This window comes from Nelusetta ayraudi, unplaced genomic scaffold, assembly GCF_046127955.1.
Source record: "Nelusetta ayraudi isolate G7.1 ecotype Tasmania unplaced genomic scaffold, CSIRO-AGI_Nayr_v1 ptg000017l, whole genome shotgun sequence".
NCBI classification, from domain to species: domain Eukaryota; kingdom Metazoa; phylum Chordata; class Actinopteri; order Tetraodontiformes; family Monacanthidae; genus Nelusetta; species Nelusetta ayraudi.
Window position 1 is genome coordinate 4,619,276 of NW_027466067.1, and position 27,708 is coordinate 4,646,983.

Below are 27,708 nucleotides of genomic sequence, written 5' to 3' on the forward strand. Positions count from 1 at the left end.
GCGGTGACTGAGCCGGGGAACATCTGCGAGCGGTTGTCCTGCTACAGGTTTGAACACACCTGGCAGCGCCGAGAGAGATGTTGCCAGGCTCCGGAACGCCCCTTTCCTCGGCGCGTCGGCGGCTGTGGCAACGGCAGCGACTCCCAGACGCGCGCGCTGGCACCACCCCGTGGTGAGGCGCGGTGCTGCAACTCCCAAAAAATAGGATGTGGTTCGTTTGAAAAAAGGAAAAGGAAAAAAATCATTAAGAGGATGTTGTTTGAGTTCAGTGACGCTCTCTGGAGTTGTCGCATCAGTTGCAATCCACATTGTCGAGATAAATTTATCTCAGCGTTTAAGGAGCGAGTCTTGCGAGCCTTTTGGTGAATTAAGAGTGATTAAAAATAAATAAATAAATAAATAAAAATCCCATGGCGTGTAATCTTAATATCATGCGTGAAAAGCCAATTACACCTAATTAAGGTTACACACATTCTGAGGTGAGACGACGCGTCAGACGGGAGTCAGCGACTCCACGGCACCGCCTACTGGTCGAAGAGGAGAGATCCAGCCGATTCGCTGCTGCTCCAGTTCACCCTCCTCCTGCTCTCCCCCAGGTCCTTTGATTTTACACCCAGAACATGCAGCGTACCTACACGCCAACACGCTCCGCACGCATTTATCCAAGCGTGACCCGCCTGACGACGCTCGAGTTAATTTAATCGTTAATTATCGCTTCTTTCTTCTTCTTCTTTTTTTTCAAACCAATTGTGTTCATGCATAAATTATCATTACTTAGGGAGGTGCAAGTGATGAGACGATGGGCCCTGCATCCAAGGGTGAAAATGCACTCAACTCCAGCTGCATGCATCAGACAGAGAGAGGGGGAGAGAGAGAGAGAGAGAGAGAGAGAGAGAGAGAGAGAGAGAGCAAGAGCATAAATGCATTTTGTAAATATGCAATAAGGTGGAGCCAGTTTTGTGCGATTGCTCATCACGCTGGATGACAAATTGTATAAGAATGCGCAGCTGAAGTAGCGTGTCAAGTGTAGCTGTGGAAGTTAATTAAAGCCTGAAAATGTCAGTTCATCTCTGGAGATTAGCCGCCTGTGTTTCACAGCAGGCTCCTAATGATGCAGTTTGCCATTTTGCTTGGGAAAAATGTAAAACACACACACACACACACAACCCTGTCACGCATCCCCATGGATTCAGACTCTGGGTACGTTGACTCACTGGACAGTCATATGTCAGCATCACATAGCAACATGGTGCCATTTTTTTCACACTAGAAATTTAAATTTAAAGGTTTCATTTCCCTTTTTTTTAAAAAAAAAAAAAATATATATATCACTACACCCAGCAATTGACACAGCAATTAACCAGCTCCATGGCCTGGTAGTAGCCCGCTGACTGCACTGAGTCATTTCTCCTTTCAACCAGTCAATAAACCCCAGCAATTTTCTGGGAGAAAAACGACGGCGCTGCTTTAATAAATGTAAGAGGAGGAAGCAGAGTCACACCTTCTGTAGTATTTATGAAGCGGCAGTACTTTGTGTTCACAGAGTATGAAGCATTAAAAGTTTAAACAGTGAGTTGCCACCCTGGACACTGTGCTGAATAATTCATCTCTTTGTAGAAGATGTCTTTGATTGGGGGGGCAGAGCCCGAACAAACCACACAGTCAAGCAGGCGGCCAGCGGCGGCACGCTGAGATCGATGTTTCCTGGGAATCAGGTTTTCTTTTTTAAGAGACTTGGGGAAAAAAAAAACCCAACAAACTGAGTTATTTTTCTTAGTGTCACAGTGATGCAGCAAGAATTTGTTTTGTTTTTTTTAAAGTCTGGGCATAGCTGATTTTTGTGTTGGCATGACATGACTGAAATCCAGATTATGGATGGCACTGACCTTTCAAATAATTCTCGAGCGGGCCTGGAAATTATTATTTTATATTATTTTTTCTGGGTTAAGACCGCTGCGCCTTAGAATACACATAACCGAAAAATCTAAATCCTGCAAACAAAAATACCAAACAAGTTAAGCCTCCATCCATATCAGGGGAAGTTACAGAAACCAAGAGGTGGGAATTGGCATTTTGGATCAATAGAAATCAAGTATTTCAGACACATATCATCTTTTTAGATTTCTGAAAACAGTCAATTATTTTCTTTTTTCTGTAAAACTTGGATTTAAATTCAACTTTGGCTTTGGACAAAAAGCATTTAGAAGATTCTGATGGGGGGTGGGGGTTGGGGGGGCATCAAGGAACTGTCAACAAACACAACCTCTGTCTATCTAGGTCAACCTTTTTTCAGCCACATTGAAGAGAAACTCATGGCACAGCACCAACCAATAATATCACAAAATGACACTTTTCAGTCCAATAATGACAATTTAGTCTGTTATGTTATTCATACTCAGTGTGAAACCTGGGCCTGTTTAGATGCACACAAAGCTTCTTCCTGGGAGGGATTGAGGAAAATAGCCTCACATTCCTTTTAAAGAAAGGAGTCAGTTCACAATAGAATGCTTTAAAAAAAAAAAAGTGGATAATTTTTCCCAGCACTCCTAACATTTTATCACGGTACACCAGTGTGCCGCAGCACAGTGGTTGATAAATAGTGGCGGTATAGGCATCAAGGGAGACAAGAACGACCAAAGAAGTATCAGAATTCATGTTTAATGTTGGAATAATGGCTAAGTAACAAAAAAAAAAAAGGCTCTTGAGACATGCTTTACAGAATTTAGAGGCAAACAACGTCCTACCAATGACAACGACAACAACGACAACAACAACAAAAATCAAAATGCAAATCTTCAGTCGTACAAAAAAAAAAAGCAGCATGAGATATTTCCAGCACAGTTACTGCTCAACTTTGGTATAAAGTCACACGTCGTTTGGAGAACGACACAAAACAAATGCACATTATGTTCCTCTGTGAAGGCAGAACGCATCTCGCGGTAAGTGAATGTGTCCCAAATGTGTTGCTCCATTAAAATGAGGTACCGCTGACTGCTTCAAGGATTCCAAATTTAAAAACAAGGTGGGGATGCAGCAACTAACCACGGACAACAAATCACACCGGGGACCGTGGACGGCCCGAAATCACTGAAGCAGGGACGGCGTCACAGTGCACGGCAAAGTCATGGTTGGGTTTTCCGTCTCCGTCTTGGCGCTTCAGAAGGAAACTTCTGGAATGTGCTGATCGGGCAAATCAGAGGCGAGCGCCATCAACAAAATATAAAAGGCAAGTCAAGACCGAGAAATAAGATCTGTATCTGCCTGTACCGCTGAGGAGGGCACAGCTGCGCCAATATTATTCTCTGCTGAGGCGGAAGAAGAAAAAAAAAACCCCACTGTCAATACAGTTTGGCGGTGGTGAAAACAACAACAGCTGACTGCTTGCAAAAAGTAATCCAGCGTAAATCCAGCAAAACAATGTACCAGCAATATTTCCCTCCTGCTATGTTTTTTTTCCTGCTAATTTTAAAGTGAAAGGTGCCAATTATTTGTTTCAGGAAAATAAAAAATAACAAGCAGCAACACTTTGACACAGAGGGACAGTTTATCCACTATTGAAACTTTCACCCACTCACTAGTTCTGGTAACAATCTGTAATCTGATTCTGCAGAAGCCGCCTTGGTGATCAGAGAGGGAGGGGGAAGAACAGAAAAATTCCACCCAATGAATTTTTTTTTTTTTTTGGGGCCAATTACTCCACCAGACAGAGCGTGTCTTCATACTGTTGGTGTGCTGCGATCCAACAGTTCTAATTAGTCCTGGAAGACCAAAACATCCAGTCCAGCCTTCCTGACAGGAGCCACACTGAACATGTGAGTCTCCAAGTATGGAAGTATAGAAAGTTCTGGAAGCAAATACACACACACTGGCCACTTTGTTGGGTTCGATACCCAATAAGGTTGTTGGTGCCAGACGGGCTGCTGGTCTGAGTTATTGTGCAAACACCCGCAACCGTGTCTGAAAACGGCGAGCATGAGGGATGCAAATGATCGATTAATTCATTAATCATTAGTTGATTGACCTTATCGATCGATTAAGTATTAATTGATAAGCGGCGATTTTTCCTGAGAACCTAAATTCTAAATTTCACAATGAAAAATGTGTAAGGAACACACATTTTATCATTATTATTAACCCTTAAATAATGTTGAGGATCCAACGTGATTAGAGAAGAGCAAAAACACCCTAAACATTCATCCTCTGACTTTAAGCCGACTTCTAATGGATCACATTTCATTTTTTTTTTTTTTTTTTTTTTTAAAGTCGTTAAAAGTAACTTGTTCTAGGTATATTATGACCATCCCAGCATCTACAGGTGAATTGCTTTTTTCCTGCCACTACCCGTCTAAAAATGTTCACTTAATTGCGACCATTTTAATTTAATACATTCAATTCTTAATGGACAATAATCGATTAATTGTTAACATCCCTCGTGAGAATGTTGTCGTTTCAAGAAAAACCAGACCGCAGCGTCTTCCCAACACTTGAATGACACGAAATGATCACAAAGACGTCTTTGTTGTTGTGCCGGAGTCGCAGCCGTCTTGCATTGGGTGGAATTCTCACGTTCTGCTAATCTGGACCAGAACATTTCGCCCAGAGCGGCAAACGGGTGAAGCTTGAACATCGGAGTGAACTTTCCCCCAAAACAACGCGGCACAGTGAAACCTTCGGGAACGGGGTGGAAAAACAACAAGCCACAGCTTTGCCCTCGTGCGAGAAAAACACAGATTCTGCTGGAAGCACTTGCTGAAGGTTTCGCCAGTCAAACGGCTGAGGGGGGGGATCCTCCACTCGCTCCGTCGAGTGGTGCTGGAGGACCACTCGTGGGGAAACACTTTTGTCTGCTTACTCGCTCAGGTGCGACGGCGTCGGCGTGCCAAGATATTTCCTCCCCGCGGGCGACGGGATGGGATTTCCTAAACTCAAACACTCGTGCCGCGAGCAGGGACGTCAACGACTCCCCGGAAGCCAAGCGAGCCGCCTTGACGCAACTGTGGCAGCCAGGCAGTTGACCGTGGAATAATGATTCCTCGCGGAAGGGAATGGTATGTACCAATGTAATTTTTTTTTTTTTTTTTTGGCACACACCATGACAGACACACAATTGACACCTAATTTTAAGGCCAACGTGACAGAACAGGAGCGTATCCTTTTGCCCCTGAGGGACGTTTTACGAAAAACACCTCCAAGCACTTTTTTGAATGGCTTACAAGCAGCGACAGCGCTGTTTGCTCGCTCGCATTCTACGTGGGAAAGTTGCCTTTCGCATAACAGGCTCGAGGCCATGAAGACCTCGAGCTCACGCCGGCGAGAAACCACTCGTTCAAATTTGCCAGAGCTTATATCTGAAAAGTGGAATAGCAGGACAGTAAAATTTAATAGATTACTGTCTTGAAGTACACGTACATGTAGAAAATAATACAATACATTCTCATTTTTCACAGTTCCAAGTGAAAACCAAAAGCTTGGTCGGTGTCTGCGGAAGCGTCGCAAACTTTTCTTTTTTTCCTTTTTCATCTTTCTTTCTTTTTTTTTTTTAGATAAAACCGTGACGTCGCGTCTCTCCCGAGTGTGAGGAGGGCGCGCACACTGCATGACGACTCGCCAAAAGTAAAACCGCCAAACTAAGTGCCTGCGAGAGATGCTAAAAAAGGCAAAAGGGCAAAATCAGTGCATACTGTACAAAGAGAGACCTGACCGGACCTGACAGGACCGCGGGAGGCGGGGGGGTCACCGAGAGAGAGAGAGGGGGGGGGGCGTGCCGACACGTTGGCCGTTTTCAAAGAGTAGCCAGCAGAAACCATGATTGTCACATGTGCAAAGAAAAACGACAAACGGAGAGAAAAAAAAAAAACCTCTCTCCCCGAACTGCTCATCACGAACAAAACCAATGGATAACCGATAATTGCATTTCACGAAAAAGAAAAAAAAAACTACATCTGATAAAGATGATATACAATATATTTAGATATTTTTTCCATAATATACACCACGTTTTGGTGTCAACGTCTCTGAGGGAGGGGCAGGGGGGAGGGGTTTGCATAACAGGAAGTCCGGGCAGCTCCAGCTTGTGGTTTGGCCGAGGGAATGTGGGACCTTGAGCTTCTCCTTCTTCTTCTTCCTATTCAGTCTGTCAGCCACAGAGTACTCACTCCCCCCCCCCCACCCCCACCCCCGCCGCCTCCTGAAACTTGGAAAACAGGCAACAGGTTTCCAGCCGACCGTACCGGAAGATGACGCAGGTTCTCAGCCCCCGCCGCAGGGCCGCGTCCCCAACATGGCTCTTTGACGCATACATTCATAGCTCGCTCCTCCCGAAGGCGGAGAACAGGGAGATCGTCGGAAGATGCAGGTGATGCTTTTTTCTTTTGTTTGTTTTTAAAGGGGGGGTGGGGGGGTTTGGTTGGGGCGGGAGGTCACTTTAAATCCCTGGTCCATTATTTCCACAGCGGAGAACGTTAAGGTGGTGCCCCCCCCCTCCCTCCGACTCGGCTGAAGAGGGGGAGGGGAGGGGAGGGGGAGGGAATGTAAACATATGAGAGAGCATCTTTGGCAGAAGTTGAGGAGTCTCTTTGGAGGTAGTGGGCGGAGGGGAAGGCAGGTGGGTGGGGCGCGGGAGGGGTCGGTGCAGCGACGGACGTGGACGGGGGTCTGGAGGAGCTACGGGGGACCGGGCTGCTCCTGTGGGTTAGTCCTACTGCAGGCACTACTGTGTGTCTCCTGCGTGCGCCGGCCGGGGAAGCAGTCGGCCTCTGCCGCGCTCTGCTCCCCCGACCCGTCGGCGGGCGAGGCCGCAGGGGCCGTCCGGTGGACGTGGGGGTTCGCCGAGGGGTCCGCCTTCACCTCCACCTCCTCCTCCCCCCCTCCTCCTCCTCCTCCCCAGAAGGGCCTGCTGCTGAGAGAATCTGCAGGGGAGAAACATGCAGCACCACAGTTCATATTAGATACATTGGCTACTAAAGAGATAATATGAGATGTTAATAGTAATAATAGACGCTAATACTAATAAATTCGCCAGGCCGCATTGAACAGCTTAACAGGCTGCGTATGGCCCCCGGGCCATAGTTTGCCAACGCTTGGCCTAGGCCGACCTTTCTCAGGAAATTGGCTCCAGACGCAGCAGGATCAGGCAAGTGGCCACACGTCGGCTATTTTTAACATTTAGGGGCAAATTAATGGCAGCATGACAGCAGCAAGGCTCCTGGTTCGACCCCGAGGCTGGGAGACCAGCCTGCGTGACCTTTTCCTTTGCGTGTGAACGTTGCATCTCCTGGTGCTCTGGATTCCTCCCACCGTCCAAAAACACGCAGGTGAGATGAACTGGGAACGCCAAGATTGGCCATAGGTGTGAGTGACAGAGTGAATGGCCGTTCGTCTTTGCATGTGGTCCTGAAATAAACTGCCGACTTGTTGTTTTAACGGCTGGATTTCTCCTCACTGAGCGTTTTTTTTGGTTGCATTGCATTGCAACTTGATTAAAAATCACCTCCCAAAACAAACCGAGGCAGTGGTGAGACGTGACGAGGTCGCCGTCTTTCTTTCATTCAGAGGTGCCTCACCGTGAGCAAAGTGCTCCTGGCTGCTCAGCCTCTTCTCGTGGTTGCTGATGAGACTCTCCAGCGTTCGGTCCTCGTGCTGGCCGTGCTCGCCGAAGCCGCCCCTCAGGCTCGGCAGGGGCTTGTCAAGCGCGTCGTCCTCCCCGAGGTAGGCGTAGGGGCAGTAGTCCCGCGTGCGAGAGTAGATGTTGGCGTTGTCGTAGCAGTCGGAGCAGATGACCAGCGGACTGGCGCCACCTGGTGAGGAGAGAGCGACTTTCATGTTGCTGCTTTGTGCTTGTGACAATCCTGTACCAAAGCTGGACTTTCATGAAGACTCAGGAAAAATCCACAGCTTGCAGTCCAAAAATAATGATCTTCCTCTGTATCTGCTCTGTATCTGCGGCTGTTTGGGTGTGCAGGCCACCGTAGCTCACAGGAAAACTCAGGGGGGTGGGTTGGGGGGGGTGAAAGACGCTGCAATCTAAAATGTAACCACTTGATGTCGCTATTCCTTTGTCAAAATCTCCTATTACTACACGCTTAACCTTTAAATTGGAGCCCATCCATGAAATTCATGTTTGGGAGCCAGTTTCTGTTTTCTTCATCCATTCTCCATCTATAGTTATGCTCCCTATAAAAAAAACCAAACAAATAAACAAAGAGTGTCGGGCGGCTGCAGGGCACCAACCTGCTGGCAGGCCAGCCAGTCCTTCTCGAGGTTCCCCGGGATGGAAGCTGCTGTGTCCAGGGAACAGAGAGCCCACCCTGCAGTGCAACATGCCGCTGCCCTCGGTTTCCACCTCGCTGGCGGTGTCTCCATAGCAAACACCTGAGATGAACGTGACATTTACAGCAAGTGAGTTTCTTCACCCCAAGCATGTAAAAACATCACGAGGCACGAGCTCAATGGACCTTTTGGTGAACAAGATGAGGCAAAGCCCCCAAAACACAAACAAAAAGGTTTTGGCATTTAACGGTTTCAACAACGGCTTTTAGATGTCACGGGGAAAAAAAAGGAAGAAGAAAAATGAAAGCCGCGTTTGTTTAGTCAAGTACACTTTCTGCGGAAGCACATTGCTGCCATCCTAGAAAAAAAAAAAAAAAACAGGGCTCAGTTTGACATAACGTGATAGTTTCACGTTTTTTACATGATCATTTTCACTTTATTTCGTGATAATTATTACGTTAAAACTTGACCTTATAACGTGATTCAGAACCCTGCTTTTTTTTTTTCTAGGGTGGCAGCAATGTGCTTCAATAACTTTCACTGAAAGTAAATCTGAATCCAGCTTTGTTAACCACTTAAAAAAAAAAAAAAAAAAAAAAAAATTACAAATCTTGAGCAACACCACTTTGCCAGCAAGGTTGCACAAAAAATAATGAGGAGACAAGTTTCAGGATCGAACGACGACAACAACAAATCCAGTGGGAGGCTGCTAGTCACCGTCGGTGCCCTTGTGGACGTATCCGTTGGAGAGAGGAGGCATGAGCTGCTGGTGGCTGCCGGCCTCGGAGTTACTGTAGCCTTCCTGCGGCTCGGACAAAGTACCCTGCGAGGACAAGTAGCTGGGGATGTCTGCTGGCAAATTCATCTCGTCTGGAAGGGAAAAACGCATTTTGTGTCAGAAAAAGATAAGAAAGGAAAAACAAAAGCACGACATGGTCCGAGCTGCAAACCTGTGTTGGTGATGCTGTAGTCCTCGCTCCTCCGGCGCATGTGATATATGACGATGACCCACACCAGCGAGGTGCCGACCACGCAGCACACCACCACGATCACCACGATGCCGACGGTGGTCCAGCCGTCCTGGTCGTAGCCGGCGCCGGTGTCGCAGTTGGGCGACGGCGAGACGCTCAGGTAGATGTGGCCGCGCTCGGTGCCCAGCGTGTTGGACATGACGCACGTGTACTTGCCGGCGTCGGCGGGGCCGGCGTCCACGATGATCAGCAGCTGGTTGGCGGCGGCGAAGAAGTGGCGCTCGGTGAGCACCAGCGGCCCGTCGTCCTTGGTCCAGTTGAGCCGGGGGGCGGGGCTGCCCCCGGCGATGCACTGCAGCACGGCGGTCTCGCCGCGCGCCACCGTTCGGTCTTCCAGCGGCCGCATGAAGGACGGCGTTTCTGCGAGAGAGACGCAGAGAAAGACTCATTGATTCGTGATTTAAAGGGAATCGTTTCCGTGGACTCGGTTCAAATGGATCTGTGTCAGGGCAAGAGGCTGATTAATTAAGAGTTTAAGCCTTGACCACCAACTTTGACTGAGTCATCGATTAGATGCCTGACATTAGAAAAAAAAAACCTCATTTGTCTCAGGGACTCAAGACAGGATCACCGTAATATCGACTGCGGTCTTTGGTCAAAAGTAAATCAGATAGATGACAGTCGTAAATAAAACTTGAGAGGCAGGAAATAAGTGTGTGTGTGTGTGTGTGACTAGGGTGGTGGTGGTGGTGGTGGTGGGGGGGGCTGTGTAACAGGTGTTGGAAATTAACGAGAGGACAGTTTGAGCAGAGTGACTCATACTAGCTGCGTCTCTATTTCCCCTAAAATTACACAAAATCGAAATATCGCAATAAAAAAAACGGGAAACAAAGAAACCTCTAAAATATCACTAAAAGGTTTTTACGCTCTCATGAGGTGGTTTTTCAGATGTATCGATATAGCGGTATATTGCAAAAGTGTGATGGAAACACTTCTTTTGGCATTTACACGTCCGCGGACGTGGTCACATGACCAGTTCACTTCAAGTATTCTCAGTAGGCTGCATAATGGAGAAGCAACCTGGAAGCCGTTGAAAAACAGTGGACTTTCTGGTGTGTCCATTGAAATGAATGGGCCGCCATGTTGCCATGTGATATTGGATTCTGGGTGGCCCGGCGACTCACCCAGGACGGTCAGCGTGGCGTTCGCCGACAGGCTGCCGGCGGCGTTCTGAGCCGTGCAGCTGTACACGCCCATGTCCTCCGTCTTCACGTTGGCGATGAAGAAGATGTCGTCGTCCGGCATCACGTGCATCCGGCGCTCCCGGGCGGCGGGGAAGTCGGTGCCGCCGTCCTTCTGCCAGGCAATCTGCGGCGACGGGTGACCCTCGGCGGCGCACTCCAGCCGAGCCATGGTGCCCGTCCGGATGGTCAGGTCCATGGGGGTCTTGAGGAAGGACGGCATCTCTGATAGAAAGGAGAGAAAGTCAATATTTGGAAATAACTAACATCGTTAGGTTATGACGCCGACCTTAGCTTTAAAAGGTCCAGTGTGTAAAATTTGGCTTGAATTATGATTTTTATAATGGTAAAAACACAACATACTGCCTATAGACACATTAATAAAAGTATTCTGGCAGTATAATAAAAGTAATTTGGTTTTCCTAACCTTAGAACAGTTCTCACATATATATAAGAATATACATAGAGCAATAAAGTTTTTTTTTTCTATTTGAATGCCATCTTGCACTGCCATTTTTTAAGGAAGCCCATCTGACTGTGCCCTAAATACGAAATGTGCTGTAAGGCGGGTTTCTTATATTGCAAACAATGTGTTGTGTGTCTGTATCTTTTTGTCTATTGTCTATTTTATATTATTCATTATACTTTTATGCACTGACCAGATAGCTTTTTTTTTTTATTTCTTCATACTTGTGACAATGACAATTAAGGACACTCTATTCTAATCTATTCTTACAACAATATATGCTTACCATTGACCGTAAGCTCCGCCCTCTTGGAGTAGTTGGAGCCAAAGTGATTGGACACCACGCACTGGTAGCGGCCCTCGTCGGTGAAGTTGACATTGAGGAGGTGGAGCTTGGTGGTGTAGATCAGCTCCCCCTGCTGGTACTGGGCGTAGTTGTGCACCTCGGCGTCGTAGAGCACCTCGCCATCCTTCCGCCATGCGGTGGTCATGGGCGAGTCGCTGCTGCTGGAGGCCACGCAGCTCAGAGTCACGTTGTTCCCGCGCAGCGCCACGCACGTCTCCGGGTGGGCGGTGATGTTCGGCTTGGGGAAGTCGTCTGCGGTGCGAGGAGTGACACACACACACACACACACACACACACACACACACACACACACACACACACACACACACACACACACACACACACACACACACACACACACACACACACACACACACACACACACACACACACAGTCATCAGGATCGCAACAGAATCTGCTGGAAACTGAAGAGTTGCTTGGCTTGTCAAACTCCTCAAGACGTTTTTAAATCGAGTCATAATGGACCAAAACCGGAAGAACCCGTCCAGATCGTGCCGACAGCGGATGTGTGAACGGGACTGACCACAAACAAATTCCTCCGGGCTGACTGACAGCACGCTGCGGCCAAGGAGGCTGGCAGGATGAGCGCAGACGGCAGTGACTGAGTGCTGGAAGTGGCTGTCGGTGAGCCAGGGCCCCAGCCACTGCATGTGGCAGTCGCACAGCAGGCTGCTCGTGTTGAGGATGCTGAGGAGAGACGTGTGACAGGGGAGGCGCAGCATGAACCAACTGTTAGTGAATCAACTGTTAATGAATCAACTGGAGAGATGAACAAACAAGGAGGGTGTGGGGGGGAGGGGTATTGACACTCTTTATTAGCAAGAGCTTGAACATACAGTGAGCGGGTGAAACCAGTTGAGGGGGTCAAAGGTGGTTTCTAAGTTGCGTAGGTGTGAAAAAGTCACTGTCACGCCTGAAAAATTGGGAAGCTTGAGAAAAAAAAATGAGAAGCTTGACATTTGCTTCACCCTCCCAAGGAGGCGACACGGGGTGACAGTTAATGATGCAACTTTTGTCAAAACGATGATGCGATAACAGCAGGGTTGCACTTGGGGGAAAAAGCATAAGTACAAAAAAAAATGGCTCTTCAACAGTGAAAATTAAACATTATAAAACACTTGTCAAAGTGAACTGTTATTACAGCAATTTGAAAAGCTCATCCTGTCTTTTAACTGCAGTTAGTTTGATTATTTCAATTGCTTTTTAATGACAGCTCTAACAAGTCATCAGACTAAAGGAACAGATGTAAACACGGGGCGGGCAATGTGATGTGTGCGTTGAACAGCTGCAAGATTTGTTTTGGGAATACTCACAACTGTTGGAGCTTCAAGTGGGACAGCGCCTCGGGGTGTATCGACATGATGCCGTTCTTGCTGAGGTCCCTGTATGGAGAGGGGGGGGGGGGACAAATATGGATCAGGCACACCTTTGATGTGACTTCATCAAAACGCCCGGCGTCCCATTTCTCCACCGCAACACAACAGCGAGTAATAAAAGCCTGCAACTGCCCGCTTTCATAATTTCACTCTAATGACGGCGGGAGTGTGACGGTGCAGTGTGTGTGTGTGTGTGTGTGTGTGTGTGTGTGTGTGTGTGGGGTGTTGGGGAGCTTCACTCACAGGTCCTCCAGTGCCTCCAGGCCTTCAAATGCTTTCTTAGTGATGGATTTGATTTTGTTCCGCTGCAGGACTCTGGAAAACAGAGAGGATTTGGACCTTGTCAGCAACACAGAGGTGGCCACAGCAACCCGCAGGGTCACATTTTCATCCAGGCTAAAATTAGATCTGTCAGACCAACCTTTTGTATTATCTTGATAGTTTGTTTCATTAAGGATTGTGTTTGCAAAATACGTAAATGTGGCCGATAAAAATAAGTTTCTAAGAAAAAATAAATATCTAAAGGCACTTTAATGGTATGCAGACGCAATAAAATGCAACAAGATGAGTATTTCCATATCAAAATGATGACTAAAAGGGAATTCTGTGGACATGTTCATCCGTGCCAGACAACATAAAAATATTCTCACAGGGAGTTCAGGTTCTTCATCCCATCGAACACACCAATGGAGTCCTCGATTGCCCAAGAGATTTCATTGTTGCGAATATCTCTGCAAGACAGACAGACAGACAGAAATAGATGAAATACACAGCATTCAATTGTATCTCTTCACAGAAATCCTGCAAAGTGAATATCACATTATCATGGCTGGGGTTCCCGTTGAGGTCTCGTAACAGTCAGAGACGTGCAACACCGTGTCACAGTTCGCTCGCACTGCTCTGAGGAGAGGTCATTAATTGGCTCCTATTAGCAGTGAGGGGACAGTCCATAGGTCTGCTGGAAACTCAGAGAGGCCTTGTGTTTACAAGATGGGTCATGGGGGCTTTTGTTCCTCTTTCCACATGCCTGGCTGAGCCTGAAAGAGCTCCAGCACTCTCGGGCTCCCCTCTCCCATGAAGGCCCCCGGGACACTGGAGCTCCCAAACATAACCCCTTTTCCCCTAATAGCTCAGGGTGTGACTGATTCTCCAATCTGCCGTTGAGAACATGCGCTGACTGAGTCCTAACGAAGCAATTTTTAATGGAGAAACTGGGACGTTCAAGCGTCGCTGGAGATACTTTGCTGTGCTCCATAGACGTCTCTGACAGCTGCAGACTTTCAGGTTGAAATGACAGCAAACCTGGTCGTGCCACTTGCTGTCTGTCCTGACTTACAAATGGGTACCTGTGTTGAAACACAATCAAGCACAGTGTGCACGGGGAATCTAAGGCTGCGTTCAGACTGCAGGCGAATTGGATTCAAATCAGATTCCTTCTCAATTCAGATTTTTAGGGCTGACTGTCCACACTGTTTTTAGCAAGTGTCCAAATGGGATCTGGCTCTGTTCAGACTGGGCCACATTACTGACCCATCTGACTGGACAGTCAAAACCCATCGGTGTGTTTGGAGCTGTTCGGACTGAGACACATCTGTCCACATGCGACTTGAAACCACCTCCCGAAGGTGGTCTCAATCCGTTTTTGCAAAAATCTGATTTCATGTGATTTGTGACCGTTCACACTACAAAAGGTTTCAATCTGGATGGGCTAAACATCAGATTTCAGCTGGCAGTCTGAACCAGGCTACAGAGGCAGCAGGTCTTCAACTGGTACACGTCTCTCTTGCAAAGACTCCTGGCTGAGTCCTATCAGAAGCGTCATTTATTACATTCCACACGCAAATAAGTACCTACTGACTCTGTGGAAGCCAAAGCCAGAACGAGAGTGACTGGTTGCGTGCTATCATGAGATACTGAAGGCTAAACACATTACGTGTTGATAATATTTTCTCCCAGCTGTTTGATGAAACATTCAACAGTAAACTCCAGAGCTGAGAGCAGAAAGCAGTTTTAAGAATGTGTGATGTGGAAAGGCTGTTGTATGTTTAAACACACTGACATGATGACCACAACTAAAGGGAGGACAGGTAGTCAGGGTGTAAACAAAAGTCAAACTGACAGGCAGGAACTGAAGGCTATCAGTAACACTACCCGCTAATGTAAAATATTTGGTAACACTGGGTTGAGTCTCTGAACTATGCAATTTTAAGCAGCCACTGCATTAAGACACAACACTGCACACATAGACAGAGTGAGACAGACCTGTTGTGGAAAGCAGCCTTTATGAGACAAAAAACAAGTCAGGACTCGGTTACATTTCAACACCAAGGATCACTTATTGCTGATTAGAACTGGATAAAAAGTCCTATTTTGATACACTTACAGGCTGCGCAGACTTGTCAGGCCACTGAAAACTCCCTCTCCCAGATGGCTGATAGAGTTCTCGCCCAGGTTGAGGCTCACCAGGAGGCCTAATCCCACGAAAGCTGTCTCCTCCAGCCTCGTGAGGTGGTTGAAGGACAAGTCCCTGCTCAGACACACAAAACACGGTTTGAGGGCGAACAATTAGAATGTAACCGGCATCCACTTGTTTAGATGTTGTGCAATTTAAAAAGTGAAGTTTTTTTTTTTTTTTTTTTTTTACAGAAAATAAGAATAAGACATTGAGGACATTCGCTGGAGGCGAGGCAGCTGAGTCAGCCCGAGACTCCGCAGTGATGCAGCTCGACTGAAAAACGGGGAGCAAGTTTCAGAGACTCGGGCTGATCAGAAGAAGCGGGGAGCTCGGAGGATTTTAGTGATGAAGCAAGAGCACTTACAGCTCCTCCAGCTTCTGGCAGAACTCCCAGGCGTCTGGTCGGATGATGCCGACAGTGTTCTGGTTGAGACGTAGCACACGCAGCATGCGCAGGCCGTACAGCCAACCTTTGTTGACCTCGGTTAGATTATTGTGCTCCAGCTCTCTGGATGCACGAAGAAAAGAAAAAGATGATCGTCACCATGGAAAGCTTTCATGACAAAGATTAGAACATCACACTGTCAAACACAACAGAGTATTCGACGCAGTGTGAATACAAGCCGTGGCCTCACAGTTCTTCGATTCCGTTGAGCCCAAAAAAGGCGCCGTCCATTAGTTTGGTGATGCCGTTCCTCTGCATCTTCAGCGACTTCAGTGACTCCATCCCTTTAAAAGTCAGGCTGTCCACAACCTTGATCTTGTTTCGCTTCATTTCTCTGAAATCACAGAAGGCACCGGTCATCAACAGATTTCTGCACCTTGCCGGTGATTTAAAAGTCCAGTATGAGGGCGCAGCACTCACAGGAACTGAAGCTGAGGCAGTTTGAACACTTTAGACGGCAGCACGGCTAGGCGGTTTCTGTTCAGCTTCAGCACCAGCAGCGAGCTGGAGATGTTTTCAAAGCAGCCAGGCTCCAGGACACTGATCTTGTTGTTACTCAGATTTCTAAGAGAAGAAAGAGCAGAAGAATGGTAAAAATAGTGGCTCTGTTACGACATCTTAAGACTGTAAGAACTCACATACACACATAAAAAAAATAAAGAATAAAAAAATAAAATAAAAAACACTTCACATTCACAAAAAATGTAAGTTAAATTATGATTTTATCCTGATTTTTGAGCTACTTTTTCACAAATTTTTGTTGCACATTTTTACAATTATTTAAACTGGGATATGTAGAAGAAAACATAGATGAACCATATTTGAAAGTGTTTGCTTACAGGTACTTCAGCTGCATGAAGGGGAAAGATCCAGCTTTGAGCTCAGAGATGGAATTTGACGTCAAGTCCAGTGTCTCCAAGGACTCGAAGGGCAACAACTGATCCATCGACAGCTCGGAGATCCGATTGTGGACTCTAAAAAAATAAACCAAAATGTCATATTTTCAAAAATATCAACCACAAACAGTGCTTGCAATACAACATACCCAATTTAGATTTTTGTCTTTTTAAGAAAATAAGCTGCACACACACACACACACACACACACACACACACACACACACACACACACACACACACACACACACACACACACACACACACACACACACACACACACTTACAGTGACAGCGATGTGATGTTAGAGGAAACATCTCCAAGAAAGGGAAACGCAGACAGCTCATTGTGATTCATTGTACTGAAAGAAAATTCGACAAAATGAGGTTCAGCACATCAATTCTGCTACTAAACACCAGAGTGTCCATATTGCACAAATGTATTCATTTATTTTGGATACACATAATTGTTACTATATGCGATATGCAAAGCCATTACTATTAATTTACAATTCTAAATGGTTAATAAATATTTAAGACTGTAAAAAGTACTATAATGCACATGAAGTTCAATGAAGAACAATTTAAAACAATTATACTTTCGCCTAAAAGTGCAATACAGACAGTGCAGGTATTAACAAATTTGGTTAATCCCAAAAAAAAAAAACAAAAAAAAACATACAGTATAGTATTTAAATAGGGCAAAATGGCAGACAATTAAGAAATACTAAACTCTTGGTGGCATGACATTGTTATGGACTTTTATGTTATCATCAATGCATGCGACGCAATTCCAAATCCATATATAATCTGATGTATATATATATATAAAAACCCAGGTCACACCGATATAAGAACACATGGAGAATATCACTTAGTCAGGAACAGAGGTTCGGACTATTTACACATCTGACAACAAATCAGTGCTGTTTACTCAGCGCGGGACCAACTTGGACCCGTTTGTTTCTCTGCAGCTGCGGACTTACACTTGGGTTATCCCGTCTGGTGGATCCAGGGGAGGCGCGGTAAGCCTTTTCCTGTTGCAATCCAAAATGTGCACCTCTCCTTGCCCTTTCGGACACGAGCAGGGAGCAGGGCAAGAGCCCAAAGCCCAGGCACTCACAGCAAACAGCGTGAAGAAGAGGGCCGAGAGAATGGGCCAACCCTCCGCCATTTTAAAAGACTTCCTACCGAAGGCTACGTAGCTACGTGGCTAACTCGCTAAAGAGGCACGTTAACGGTTAGAAAATCGCCATTAAAAAATGGCAAATCCCACAAGTGCCGTCAGCACTCGGACGAAGAAATGTTCCGAATCCGCGGTGCCATGATTCCAGGCTGCCTTCTCGAAGTCGTGGGAGACATCGCAGCAGATTTGTCCTGTTCTTCCCAATGCCTGGAATTCCTTCCGCTCCAATCTGGACACCCTCCCGGAGTTGCTAGCCTTAGCGCGGAGATAGTTTAGCCTCCCTAGCGAACGGCAAGCGACTCAATTTCTAAAAACGATGACATTTTAATAACCCTGGGATGACTCGGCGTGTCAGCTTCTCTTAGTCCGCCTGTTTTTCTTGCATTTTCTCGCCACTTCCCTCCGTCTTTCTGTACCGAAGAAACAACAAAACGCCTTGAGTTGATGACAAAGGGAAGCCGACGTCCCGCCCCTTTCCAGCACACTTCAACTTGTCCCATTGGTTCGCCCTCAAGCTTGTCAAACATTTCCATCGCTTTGATTGGGCTGCACGCCAGCATGTTTTGAAGCCGTCCTCGCAGCACAAGCGAGGCAGCAAAAGTTTTCAGCACTGCCTTTGCAAGAGAAAGTGGACATTCTATGGCTGTTTTTTTTTTTTTTTTCATGGTTAGAACAATTTATTCACCCCGTGACAATAGAAACTTGACTAGGTCGGCATAAGTTTAAATGACTTACGGCACAAGCACATCCTAATTTTGCAGAGTAATTGATGGGAACCTGCCTAGCACACATGAGGATTTGGGTGGTTGGTGTTCTTTCTTTCTTTCTTTCTTTCTTTCTTTCTTTCTTTCTTCTTGTCACACACGCTTAACAAAAAAAATGAAATTTTATGTAATATATATATATATATATATATATATATATATATATATATATATATATATATATATATATATATATATATATATATATGTAATGTGTTATTCCTGCTAGTTAGCCTTCTGTTCGTGTTTTGGAAGTTTAATTTCATTTTTTTGTTAAGCGTGTGTGACAAGAAGAAGTGTCCACACTATAACGGGTGTGGACATAGTTGTATAAAAAAAGGATTTAGAATGCTATATATTGTTATAGTTATAGTCCTCTGAATGGTGTCTCTGAATGATGACGGAGACGAGCATCACCTGCCCATTATCCAATAATTAATGCCACAGCCCTTTCTGCTCTCAGGTTGCACATTGTTGGTGTTTTGAGAACAGGGGTGTTGCACAAATCCAATGAAAAAAAACGTGGAACCGCTCCCAAGAGACACCCAACGTTCTCCTTCTGAGTCTGCCACACCGACGGAGCAGCAGGAGCAAGTGACGACCATGGCGAGCACGAACGGAGGAGATGGCCTCTCTGTGTTGAAGCAATCGGTGAGAGCCGTGAAACCCCGAGCATGCCGCCTGGAAACGGACATCCCGCACTCTGTTGTCTACGTCCTTGGCGACCCGCTAGGGGCGAACCTTTACAGGTAATGCGATCACTGGCAAGACAATATATTATTCAGAGCAAGTGGGGGACGTTTTTGCGTTTCTTTCAGCCGTGGAAGTGGCTTTTGTTTTTGTCGTTGTGTTTGTTGTTGGACGGTTTTAGGAGCACGGACAATAAATAAACGAGGTTCATCTTGAGCGCGCCGTGCTAACTTCGTCCCGAGACAAATAGTTGGATTGCGGTCTCGCATGGTAAACACCCAGAGGGAACGTGTGCCTATGCAGAGGGATTTCTAGGGAGGGAGTGAGGGAGGGCAGTGGTGGAGCTTTGTGGCCAATCAGCAGCCACAAGGTGTATGCGCAAGGCATTAAACCGTGGACGGAGCTCACCTGCGGTCACCTCCGGTCGCCGACTGATCGACCGACCGACTGACTGACTGACTGCCTGCCTGCCACTTGCGCGTCCTTCTCCTCCCGCCTGGTTGACGGTCGCCGCCTGCAGCCACGATGCTCCACAGGACTTTGAGAGTAGATTATGACCAGACTACAAGTGTTCTGTGCGTGATCGGGTCAGAACTTCGCGCCAGCCTCGACAGGTAGGTTGCTGTGCGACTTTAATTTGCCCGTTGGATTCAGAAATGATTAACTTAACGTTACGGAAGTAATCCACTATTCCCCCGTCTGTTTCCCGTCAACATCTGTCTTAGCTGTGTGTTTCTTTTCTTTTTCCTTTCTTTCTTTGTGTAATTATGATGGTATAAGTTGTTGAAGGAGTTTCAAATTGAAAGCATTGAATCTGCCTTTAAATGCAGGCAAATAAAACAACGTTATATTCACTTTTTGTTTCATTTTTGAATGGGCCTGACCCAGTCTTGCAGTTTGACTTCATTAATAACGTCTGGCTGTAAAGCCACTGTATATGTCAGCGCTGTGAAAGTGAGGTTAGGATTCTGCTCGGTCCTAAATGTGTCTTTGTGATAGGCAATGACACATATCAGCAGTGCTGCGGCTTGCAGATCTTGCTGATTGCAGCCCTGATGGTCTTTTGTTTGGTACAATGCAGAGAACCAGCTGTCCCCCGGTGCTGATGAACGGGAGACTTTGTTGCCCCAAACAAACGTTGGTTGAGCTTCGCCAGAAGTGCCAGCCTACGCACCCCCAACAGAGCAGGGGTATTGTGTGTATGTGGCAGGGCAGGGCGGGTGGGTGGGCGACGGGCACCCAGCCTGGATCACATGCAGAGGCTTTTCAAAAATCAAAAGAAGAATTGATACGACTGGAAAAGTTTCTTGTTATTTCACTTCATATATACAGTCTGTATATTGGCTGATGAGGCAAAAATATCAAGCTCCACATTAAAATTCCAACATAGCATATATCATAGTTTTTTCTACAACAAAGCTTTGTCTTTCTAAAAACCATTCCATCTGTTTCCTGATGAATCAAAATTACCAGAGCTGCATTTGAGGTTCAACTCAGGGTAACATGTTAGTAATCATATTGATTTCTGTTTTTAAAGCAACATACGGTCTTGACAATGTCTTTGAAATGATCCACCTCTCACCCATCCACAAATCTACATAGTGCGTCACCTTCAGCTGATCATTTCTGTGTTCAAGAGAAGAAAGAGGGATGACGAGTCAAACTTCATTGGCACTGGTGAATCATTAGCTTGACTTAGAGTTTAAACCATTGTAGTCATTTACAGCTAATAACAGTCGACCCATTGACGGTTTGTTTGTTTTTTTTCTTCTGGACAGTGGTGACACAGCAGCTCCTCAGGCCACACCTGTGCAGAGCTTTAAAACTGGACTGGAGGGACTGATCCCCATCACAGCTGATTCACGTTTGCTCTTGAGCTACTGGTGCAGTTCTGAGCAACAATCAAAGAAACAATCCCGATGTCCTGCGCAGAAACGCAAGGCACTGAGTAAAAGAGGGAACTCAGCTGTTTCTTTGTCTAGACAGATTGCATTTGAAGGAAGTGAGTCGTTGAAGGAGTCTCTCACTCTTGTGGCCACATACAGGCGTGTTGTCACTTGCTGAGTCATACCAAAGTAGGCATCAGGTTTCACATAATGACCAGGATGTGGTAGTGCTGTCTTTGGCCAGAGGCTTTTGTTTAACTTGGATCCTTTAAGACAGACGCGGCGGATGTTTTTCGCACCTTTCTTGTTTTGTTTTGTTTATTTTACAACAGTGCCTTGGCTGGCTGCCACCGTGTCTTGCTTGGGTGCAAACAAAACGCTTGTCCTCACCTCACCGGGTCTCTCATTATAGATGTTGTGTATGCGATGTATAAACAATCCATTGCATGTCGCTGTTTCTCAGGGGAGCCCCTCCAGGATCCAAGTTCTTCTCTGTAAAATGCACTCCCAGTGTCCAGTACCACATCACCCCCCCGGCCAAGGAAACATCCCACCTCTCTCCCATGGCTCTCAACGACAACACCATGCTGCTCATCAGCATGAGTGCTCCCAGCGAACACGAAAACGACAGCAAGGTAAAGTGGGACGGGAAATTGTGGCAGCTATAAGTACTGAAAGGACTGATATGACGAAATAAAGACAAAACACAAAACACTTGTATAGTCTAATTTTTTTCCCCCATTAGTTGTCTGTGAAGTATTATGGGGATAAGAATGAGGAGCTGGGTCGAGCACTCCTGCTTTTAACTGCAGTTGGTGAGTTAAAACACATCACACACAACACGCAATGCCCTAAGACCATGTTTTATAGCTGGCAATTATCGAGTCTGGCAGAGCATCAGTGGCGTTTGAAGTGAACAATAATCACGAGTCACATGTTTCCCAAAAAGGATTCCAATAGTGTTTTTTGGCATGCAACATCAATTTTTAGACATCTGGCCCACAGTGATGCACGGCAACTCTGTTACTATTTTCTGAGGCGCCATTTCAGAAAGAAATTGTGTGTCGCCATGCAGAGATCTCTCTGGACGTGGATGCCGACCGTGATGGCATCGTGGAGAAAAACAACCCTAATAAGGTGAGCTGCGACGGGTCACTTTTAGCAGCTGCGTCTAATTAATGGCATGTAAAGTGGAGCAATTTTAATCAGGCTTTTATTTATGGAGTGCTGCCTGTGAGTCACTCAGAATCGTTCCTATTTATAATATGGCACCCTGGCATGCTGGGAACTTTGCACATTGTCTGCGTGTGATATGGAAGAGCTTGGAAAAGTCTGAACTTGTCTTCATCCCTAATTGTTAAATGATAAGATCACTCTGAAAAGGTCGCGGGAGGATGCGTTCATGAAAGTGCTTCCTTTCCTAAGGCTACTAATGTTTGCGAATGAGTGGAAGACAATTGCAACGCTCTCTTTCAGGGATCATGGAAGTGGGGCCCTGATGGCCATGGAGCCATCCTCTTGGTCAACTGTGACTGTGAGCGAACCTACTGGAAGTCACCAGACAACGAAGACGACCGTATCGCCAGAGTTTCAGGTTTGAACGGTTCAGCTACGCACCTTTTTTATATATCTACCTTCAGGCCCTGAAAGTAGACTCCCACGGCCTCCATCAGCATAGGTAAATATTTGCCTTCGAAATGTCATCAGCCAAGTGAATTGGTCCAGTCGACTCAAGTGAAAATTTGGGTGCGGCTCTCTGTGCTGGCAAGTTGAAAAGGTTTACCTGCCGCTTTGTCTTATCAAGCTGTTGGTTTAATGTTGTCACAAGTACACGTTGTGGGGGAAGAGCTTTGGTGTGTTTAGTTGACGCCTCTGTTCAAGTGTGGACCGGGCTCCACACCTCGAAGGGAAAAAAATGAAACTTTTGTCTCCCCTCGGTGGATGTGAAGATCTGAAAGACATGTCCACGATGGTGCTGCGGACCAGAGGCCCCGCGAAGCTCCCAGAGGGCTACAAGCTGGCCATGCACATCTCTCAAGGCGCTGCAGAGAGCATCAGAGTCTTCAGGCCAAGAACCAATGATGTCAAATACAGCAACTTTGGTGAGTAGAGTTGAAAAGGGACTATTTTTCTTTTGTGGTCTTTTACTCTTAAGACAACCATCTTGTGATTTTTGTCTTGGCATTCCAGCTGAGAGGCTCATGTATGAGAACTTTGTGAAGGACTACCCCCTGGTCCTCAGCAGTGATGTTCTGTCCAAGGAGGTCCCTTACGTTGGAGATGATGGTGAGCTGAAGTTTTATGTGGAAGGCCTCAGGTTCCCCGATAAAGACTTTGACGGTCTCGTCTACATCAACCTCAGTCTGCTGGAGCCCATCGCTGAAGTAAGAACTTGATGGTTTTGTGGATTGTATTCCTTTTTTTTTTTCCTGTCAAAAGAATGAATGACATTTCGCCAGTCAAATAACATCACATGCATTTTATTGGGCTGATTGGCCAAATATTAAAAAACTGGATTTTTTGATTGATCCGTTTGATTGTCTGCCCTCATGGGTTTATTATCATGGGATCAATACATTTGTCAATTAATAATATTCCCACAATTACATCCACGATGGCCACGTGACTACAGAAAAAAACAAGATGGGATGCAAAATACTTCAGAAAGAGAATTTCTTAAATCACCAAATGAAGGATAGTACAAAACAAAATGAAATGAATCTTCCAACACCTGGAGATCACAAAAGTTACACATGTAAATGTTATGGTGTACATTTAAATTGACCCACTTCTACTGCCAGAGGTAAGGTACTGGAAATGCAGATGTGCAATGTTGACTATATTGTGCAGTGAATCAAAAACCATGTGCACAATAAGAAAGGTGCAGGGGGTGAAATAAAACTGAAGGCTGAACTGAGTGGGTGTGGCACAACAAAGGCACCAGCTCCACTTACCACAGCTGCTGCTCCGTGCCGAGGTGAAAGGAAGCGAGAGAAGGCGGAGGGCGTTCGCTTGTAACCCAGCTGCCTGTGTTGCGTTTCCACAGGGTATTCCCGAAACACCCATCTTCACTGAAACAGTCGTGTTCAGAGTGGCGCCCTGGATCATGACACCCAACACCCTCCAGCCTGAAGAGGTTCTGGTCTGCAGGTAGGACCGAGGAGAGGCGGGTTGGCACGTTTCTGTCACAGCAGTTTGGAAAGATCCTCAGTAAACTGTATGCAACACCTTCCCAGCACACGTGACAACATCAAGTTCCTCAAAGGCATGGAGAGCGTTGTCGTGAAGAGCGGCTGCAAGCTGAAGATCTGCAAAGAGTACATGAACCGAGGAGATCGCTGGATGCAGGTACGAAGTTTGAATGTACTGGTTGAAGTCAATTTATTGTTTGGAAATGGAGACAGAATCCTTGACGTGGCAGACAGCGTAGTGATCGTCTTATTTTTCTTCCCAGGATGAGCTGGAGTTCGGCTACATCGACTCACCTCACCAGCAGTTTCCTGTCGTCTTGGATTCACCTCGTGATGGAAAATTGCAAGACTTTCCATACAATGAGTTACTGGTAAACAAGTAACAAGTATCTTCCACCAAGTTTTTAGGAAAGTGATATAAGTGAAATAAAATAATAATAAAATACAGAAGTTGAGCCCCAATGCAGGAAGTTATTGGTTTGGAAGTTGAAAGGCGTCAACCCAAAGGTCAAATGCAGGTCAACTTCATGTTGTGAGGACCTGCATCTGATGAGATGACAGCAAAGTCTGCTTGTATTACATCAACTATGATGAACATGTCGCTGCAGGGGGAAAGTTAAATGTGGTTCTAAAGTCGGTCAGACAGAGTTGAAGTTAATTCTGCAGAATAAAGTGTGAAATATTTTTTACATTGAAGTCACAGTGTTCAATATAACAAAGTGCACACATAGGTCGTCTGTGCAGCAAGTGTTTCATATACAGGTGCCATGTGATGGTTACCTTGCCCCCTTTTATGCATCACGAAGGCAACATGCCCTTGTTGCTGCTTCCATTCATTAAATGCAAGTTTTCAATTCTAAAGAAGCAAACCAAATTTGATTGAACAGTTCGCCACTAGGGGGAGCCACAGCTCCTTTAGTTGTCCCTCCTCCAGCATTCCATAAAAGCAGCTGTTAAGTTTTTGTTTTTATAGGTTCGCCCACTTCAATTGGGAATATATATCTTTGTCCTTACTTTAAGGGTCCTGGCTTTTCTTCAAGGGTCAGTGACGGCTGTAACGATGAGGTTGTGGATGGCAGAAAAGTTTACGACTGTGTAAAAAGTGTCTTTGAAGGTTTAGCTGACAGTGGCAATGTCCTTGAATGACTGAGACACATACAAAACAATTGCGAGTTATTTTAAAAACTAAACAAAATAAATAAACAGCGCCTCAAACGATCCTTTGGGAGGACACTTTTTGCATTTTTCTTTTTGTAGCCAAGGAAAGAAAGTACATTCTACAAGCATTTTCCCTGATTCCTTCTCAACAACAATGTCTTGTCTTCAAGGGTCCTGACTTTGGCTACGTGACCAGGGAGCCCGAACGAAAGGACGTGAGCAGTCTGGACTCATTCGGTAATCTGGAGGTCAGTCCTCCCGTGACTGTGAACGGAAGGAAGTACCCACTGGGCAGAATCCTCATCGGAGTGGCCTTCCCCACGTGAGTGTGCGGCACATCTCTCTTCAAACGGCAAACAGAAGAAGACAAATTCCTCTTAAACTTCCCTGTTATTTTCTGGTTCTGTTTTGTTTTTGTTTTTTTTGAAAAAGGGCTACTTTGGGACGGAACATGACCAAAGTAGTTCAGGACTTCCTGTGGGCCCAGAAGGTGCAGGAGCCTGTTGCCTTGTTCTCTGACTGGCTTTTCGTGGGCCACATTGATGAATTCATGACTTTTGTTCCTGCTCCCGACAGAAAGGTTAATATTTCTTTTTTTAAATAGTCACAGGGAAGAAAGGCAGCTTCATCTTCACTTCCTGTGTGTGCATAGGGCTTCCGGCTCCTGCTGGCCAGCCCTGACGCGGGATACAAATTGTTCAGAGGCTTGCAGAAGGACGGACACGGAGAGGCCAAGATGTTTGAGGGTAGGTCTTCTCCACGGCGGTTCTCAGCTGTCGTGGTGCAAAAAGTCAATTCCTTGGTTCTCAACGCTCTCTTTGCTTTCAAAAGGTGTGGAAGATGAAGGGACAGAAAGAGAAACTGTGGATGAGATACTGAAGAATAAATCTCTCAGAAAACAAAACAGCTATGTGCAGGTGAGTGGTTGTTTTTTTTAGCTTGTTTAGTTGGATCTCCTGTGGATAAAATTTCTTTTTCAAAGGAAACCTGGACAAGACAGCATCCAAATAAAAGTTGCAACAATTTAAAACTAACAAAATGAAATTACAAACAAATGATTTAGATGCTAGTTAAAAGAAAAAGAGAGAATTAACATTAATCATTTAGGTGGGCAACAAGAAGGGAAAATGAGAAACAAGGTCTTTTGAAGCTGAAAGGTTGTTCATTGCGTGTCACTCAAGTCTCTGTACCATCATCGCCTCTCAGAGCTGTGTGGACTGGAACAGGGACGTCCTGAAAAGAGAGCTGGGCCTTGAGGAAGAAGACATTATTGACCTGCCAATCCTCTTCAAGCTGGTGAAGGAGAAGTGCGGCACATCCCGAGCGTTGGCCTACTACCCCGACATGGTGCGTCAGGGCTGACTGAGGTGCCACCCTGCTGCCCTCCCTGAACCCGTCGACGTGAGCCTCATGTTCTTCGTGTGTACCCTCAGGTCAACATGATCGTTCTGGGGAAGAACCTGGGCATCCCGAAGCCTTTCGGGCCCAGGGTGAACGGACGCTGCGCCCTGGAGGCCGAGATGTCCTCCCTGATGGAGGGCCTGGGCCTCAACTGCACCTTCATCGACAACTTCAAGTCTTACCACAAGCTGCTGGGGGAGGTGCACTGCGGCTCCAACGTCCGCAGGAAGCCGTTTGACTTCAAGTGGTGGAACCTCAACATGTAAAGAAGAGCTCCATCCAGCATGCTCGTGCTCTGCTCTGGCATCAGTCGGGTCCAGCTCATGCTTCACCTGTAGCAGTTAATCAGCGCGTTAAAACCAATCATTAGCTGCAAACTAGTGGTGGCACAGCGGGTATGGAGTATTCATTCATACTACATTAACCCAACAACCTTCAGACTTTGTCCAATCATATTTTCCAGACTTGTTGCTTAAAAAAAAAGAGAAATAGGCATTAAAATAAAAGCCTTGAGGGTTTTTTTTTTTTTTTTTTTTTTTTAAAAAAGGGCTCTGAGCTTCTGACCTGCTTGGGCATTGCATAGCAGCAGAATAACTCTTACCTGCAGGTTCTGGGTCTTTGGGCGAAACGCTGCCCTCACTTGATTCTCTAGTGAGGGCAGCTATCTGAAAGCTTTCCGGTGAACTTGAATGTGTTCAACCTGGGTGACTGACGCAAAACGTTTCTGCACTCTGCTGAGATTAATTTGCCGCGCAAAGATGCAAATGTTAACTTTTTGTCTCTTCCTTTGCATGTTTCTTCTGAGGCACTTTCTTTAAATAAAAATGACACCTGTTCAAACACACAGTTTCCAGCATTGTCTTTGAAAAAATTCACCTCCCCTTCTTTAGAAACAAGATTTTAAGGGATTATTCAAGAGATCCAATCCCAAATTGGTTGCTTGACG

At 46.0% G+C, this 27,708-nt stretch overlaps 2 protein-coding genes across 4 annotated transcripts; one reads left to right on the top strand and one right to left on the bottom strand.

The window, feature by feature from the left end:
- Window positions 1-2,642: 2,642 nt before the first annotated feature.
- lrig2 (leucine-rich repeats and immunoglobulin-like domains 2) lies at window positions 2,643-18,141 on the bottom strand. Of its 2 annotated transcripts, XR_012926530.1 has the most exons (19): window positions 17,473-18,141; window positions 16,774-16,848; window positions 16,430-16,564; window positions 16,011-16,154; window positions 15,781-15,924; window positions 15,510-15,653; window positions 15,074-15,217; window positions 13,341-13,421; window positions 12,934-13,005; window positions 12,628-12,696; window positions 11,838-12,001; window positions 11,233-11,544; window positions 10,424-10,705; window positions 9,219-9,659; window positions 8,986-9,138; window positions 8,230-8,370; window positions 7,563-7,796; window positions 3,372-6,908; window positions 2,643-3,335 (listed from the first exon to the last, which is right to left on the bottom strand). XR_012926530.1 is itself a non-coding variant. In XM_076024902.1 (18 exons), the coding sequence occupies exons 1-18, from the start codon at window positions 17,658-17,660 to the stop codon at window positions 6,664-6,666; spliced, it is 3,168 nt and encodes a 1,055-aa protein (XP_075881017.1). In that variant the 5' UTR covers window positions 17,661-18,141; the 3' UTR covers window positions 2,643-6,663. The 2 variants fall into 2 exon arrangements, 1 of the variants encoding a protein (XP_075881017.1); XM_076024902.1 differs by having other exon boundaries at window positions 2,643-6,908.
- An 845-nt stretch (window positions 18,142-18,986) lies between these two features.
- padi2 (peptidyl arginine deiminase, type II) lies at window positions 18,987-27,282 on the top strand. Of its 2 annotated transcripts, none has more exons than XM_076024924.1 (16): window positions 18,987-19,185; window positions 21,476-21,647; window positions 21,758-21,827; window positions 22,088-22,149; window positions 22,489-22,606; window positions 22,962-23,114; window positions 23,203-23,396; window positions 24,059-24,162; window positions 24,249-24,360; window positions 24,467-24,574; window positions 25,532-25,683; window positions 25,794-25,941; window positions 26,014-26,107; window positions 26,193-26,278; window positions 26,568-26,708; window positions 26,795-27,282. In XM_076024924.1, exons 1-16 carry the CDS (start codon window positions 19,040-19,042, stop codon window positions 27,026-27,028), a joined length of 2,094 nt encoding a protein of 697 aa, XP_075881039.1. In that variant the 5' UTR covers window positions 18,987-19,039; the 3' UTR covers window positions 27,029-27,282. The 2 variants fall into 2 exon arrangements, with proteins under 2 accessions (XP_075881039.1, XP_075881040.1); XM_076024925.1 differs by lacking the exon at window positions 18,987-19,185 and adding an exon at window positions 19,547-19,740.
- Window positions 27,283-27,708: the final 426 nt, after the last annotated feature.

Excerpts from the sequence above, each read along its gene's own strand:
- padi2 (XM_076024924.1), top strand. The coding sequence starts at position 19,040 with ATGGCGAGCACGAACGGAGGAGATGGCCTCTCTGTGTTGAAGCAATCG. Across the intron at positions 24,575-25,531 it reads TTCCATACAATGAGTTACTG|GGTCCTGACTTTGGCTACGT; the intron begins GTAAACAAGTAA and ends CTTGTCTTCAAG. Across the intron at positions 26,709-26,794 it reads TGGCCTACTACCCCGACATG|GTCAACATGATCGTTCTGGG; the intron begins GTGCGTCAGGGC and ends GTGTACCCTCAG.
- lrig2 (XM_076024902.1), bottom strand. The coding sequence starts at position 17,660 with ATGGCGGAGGGTTGGCCCATTCTCTCGGCCCTCTTCTTCACGCTGTTT. Across the intron at positions 12,697-12,933 it reads CTGGAGGCACTGGAGGACCT|GGACCTCAGCAAGAACGGCA; the intron begins GTGAGTGAAGCT and ends CTCTCCATACAG. Across the intron at positions 9,660-10,423 it reads CGCCACGCTGACCGTCCTGG|AAACGCCGTCCTTCATGCGG; the intron begins GTGAGTCGCCGG and ends TCTCTCTCGCAG.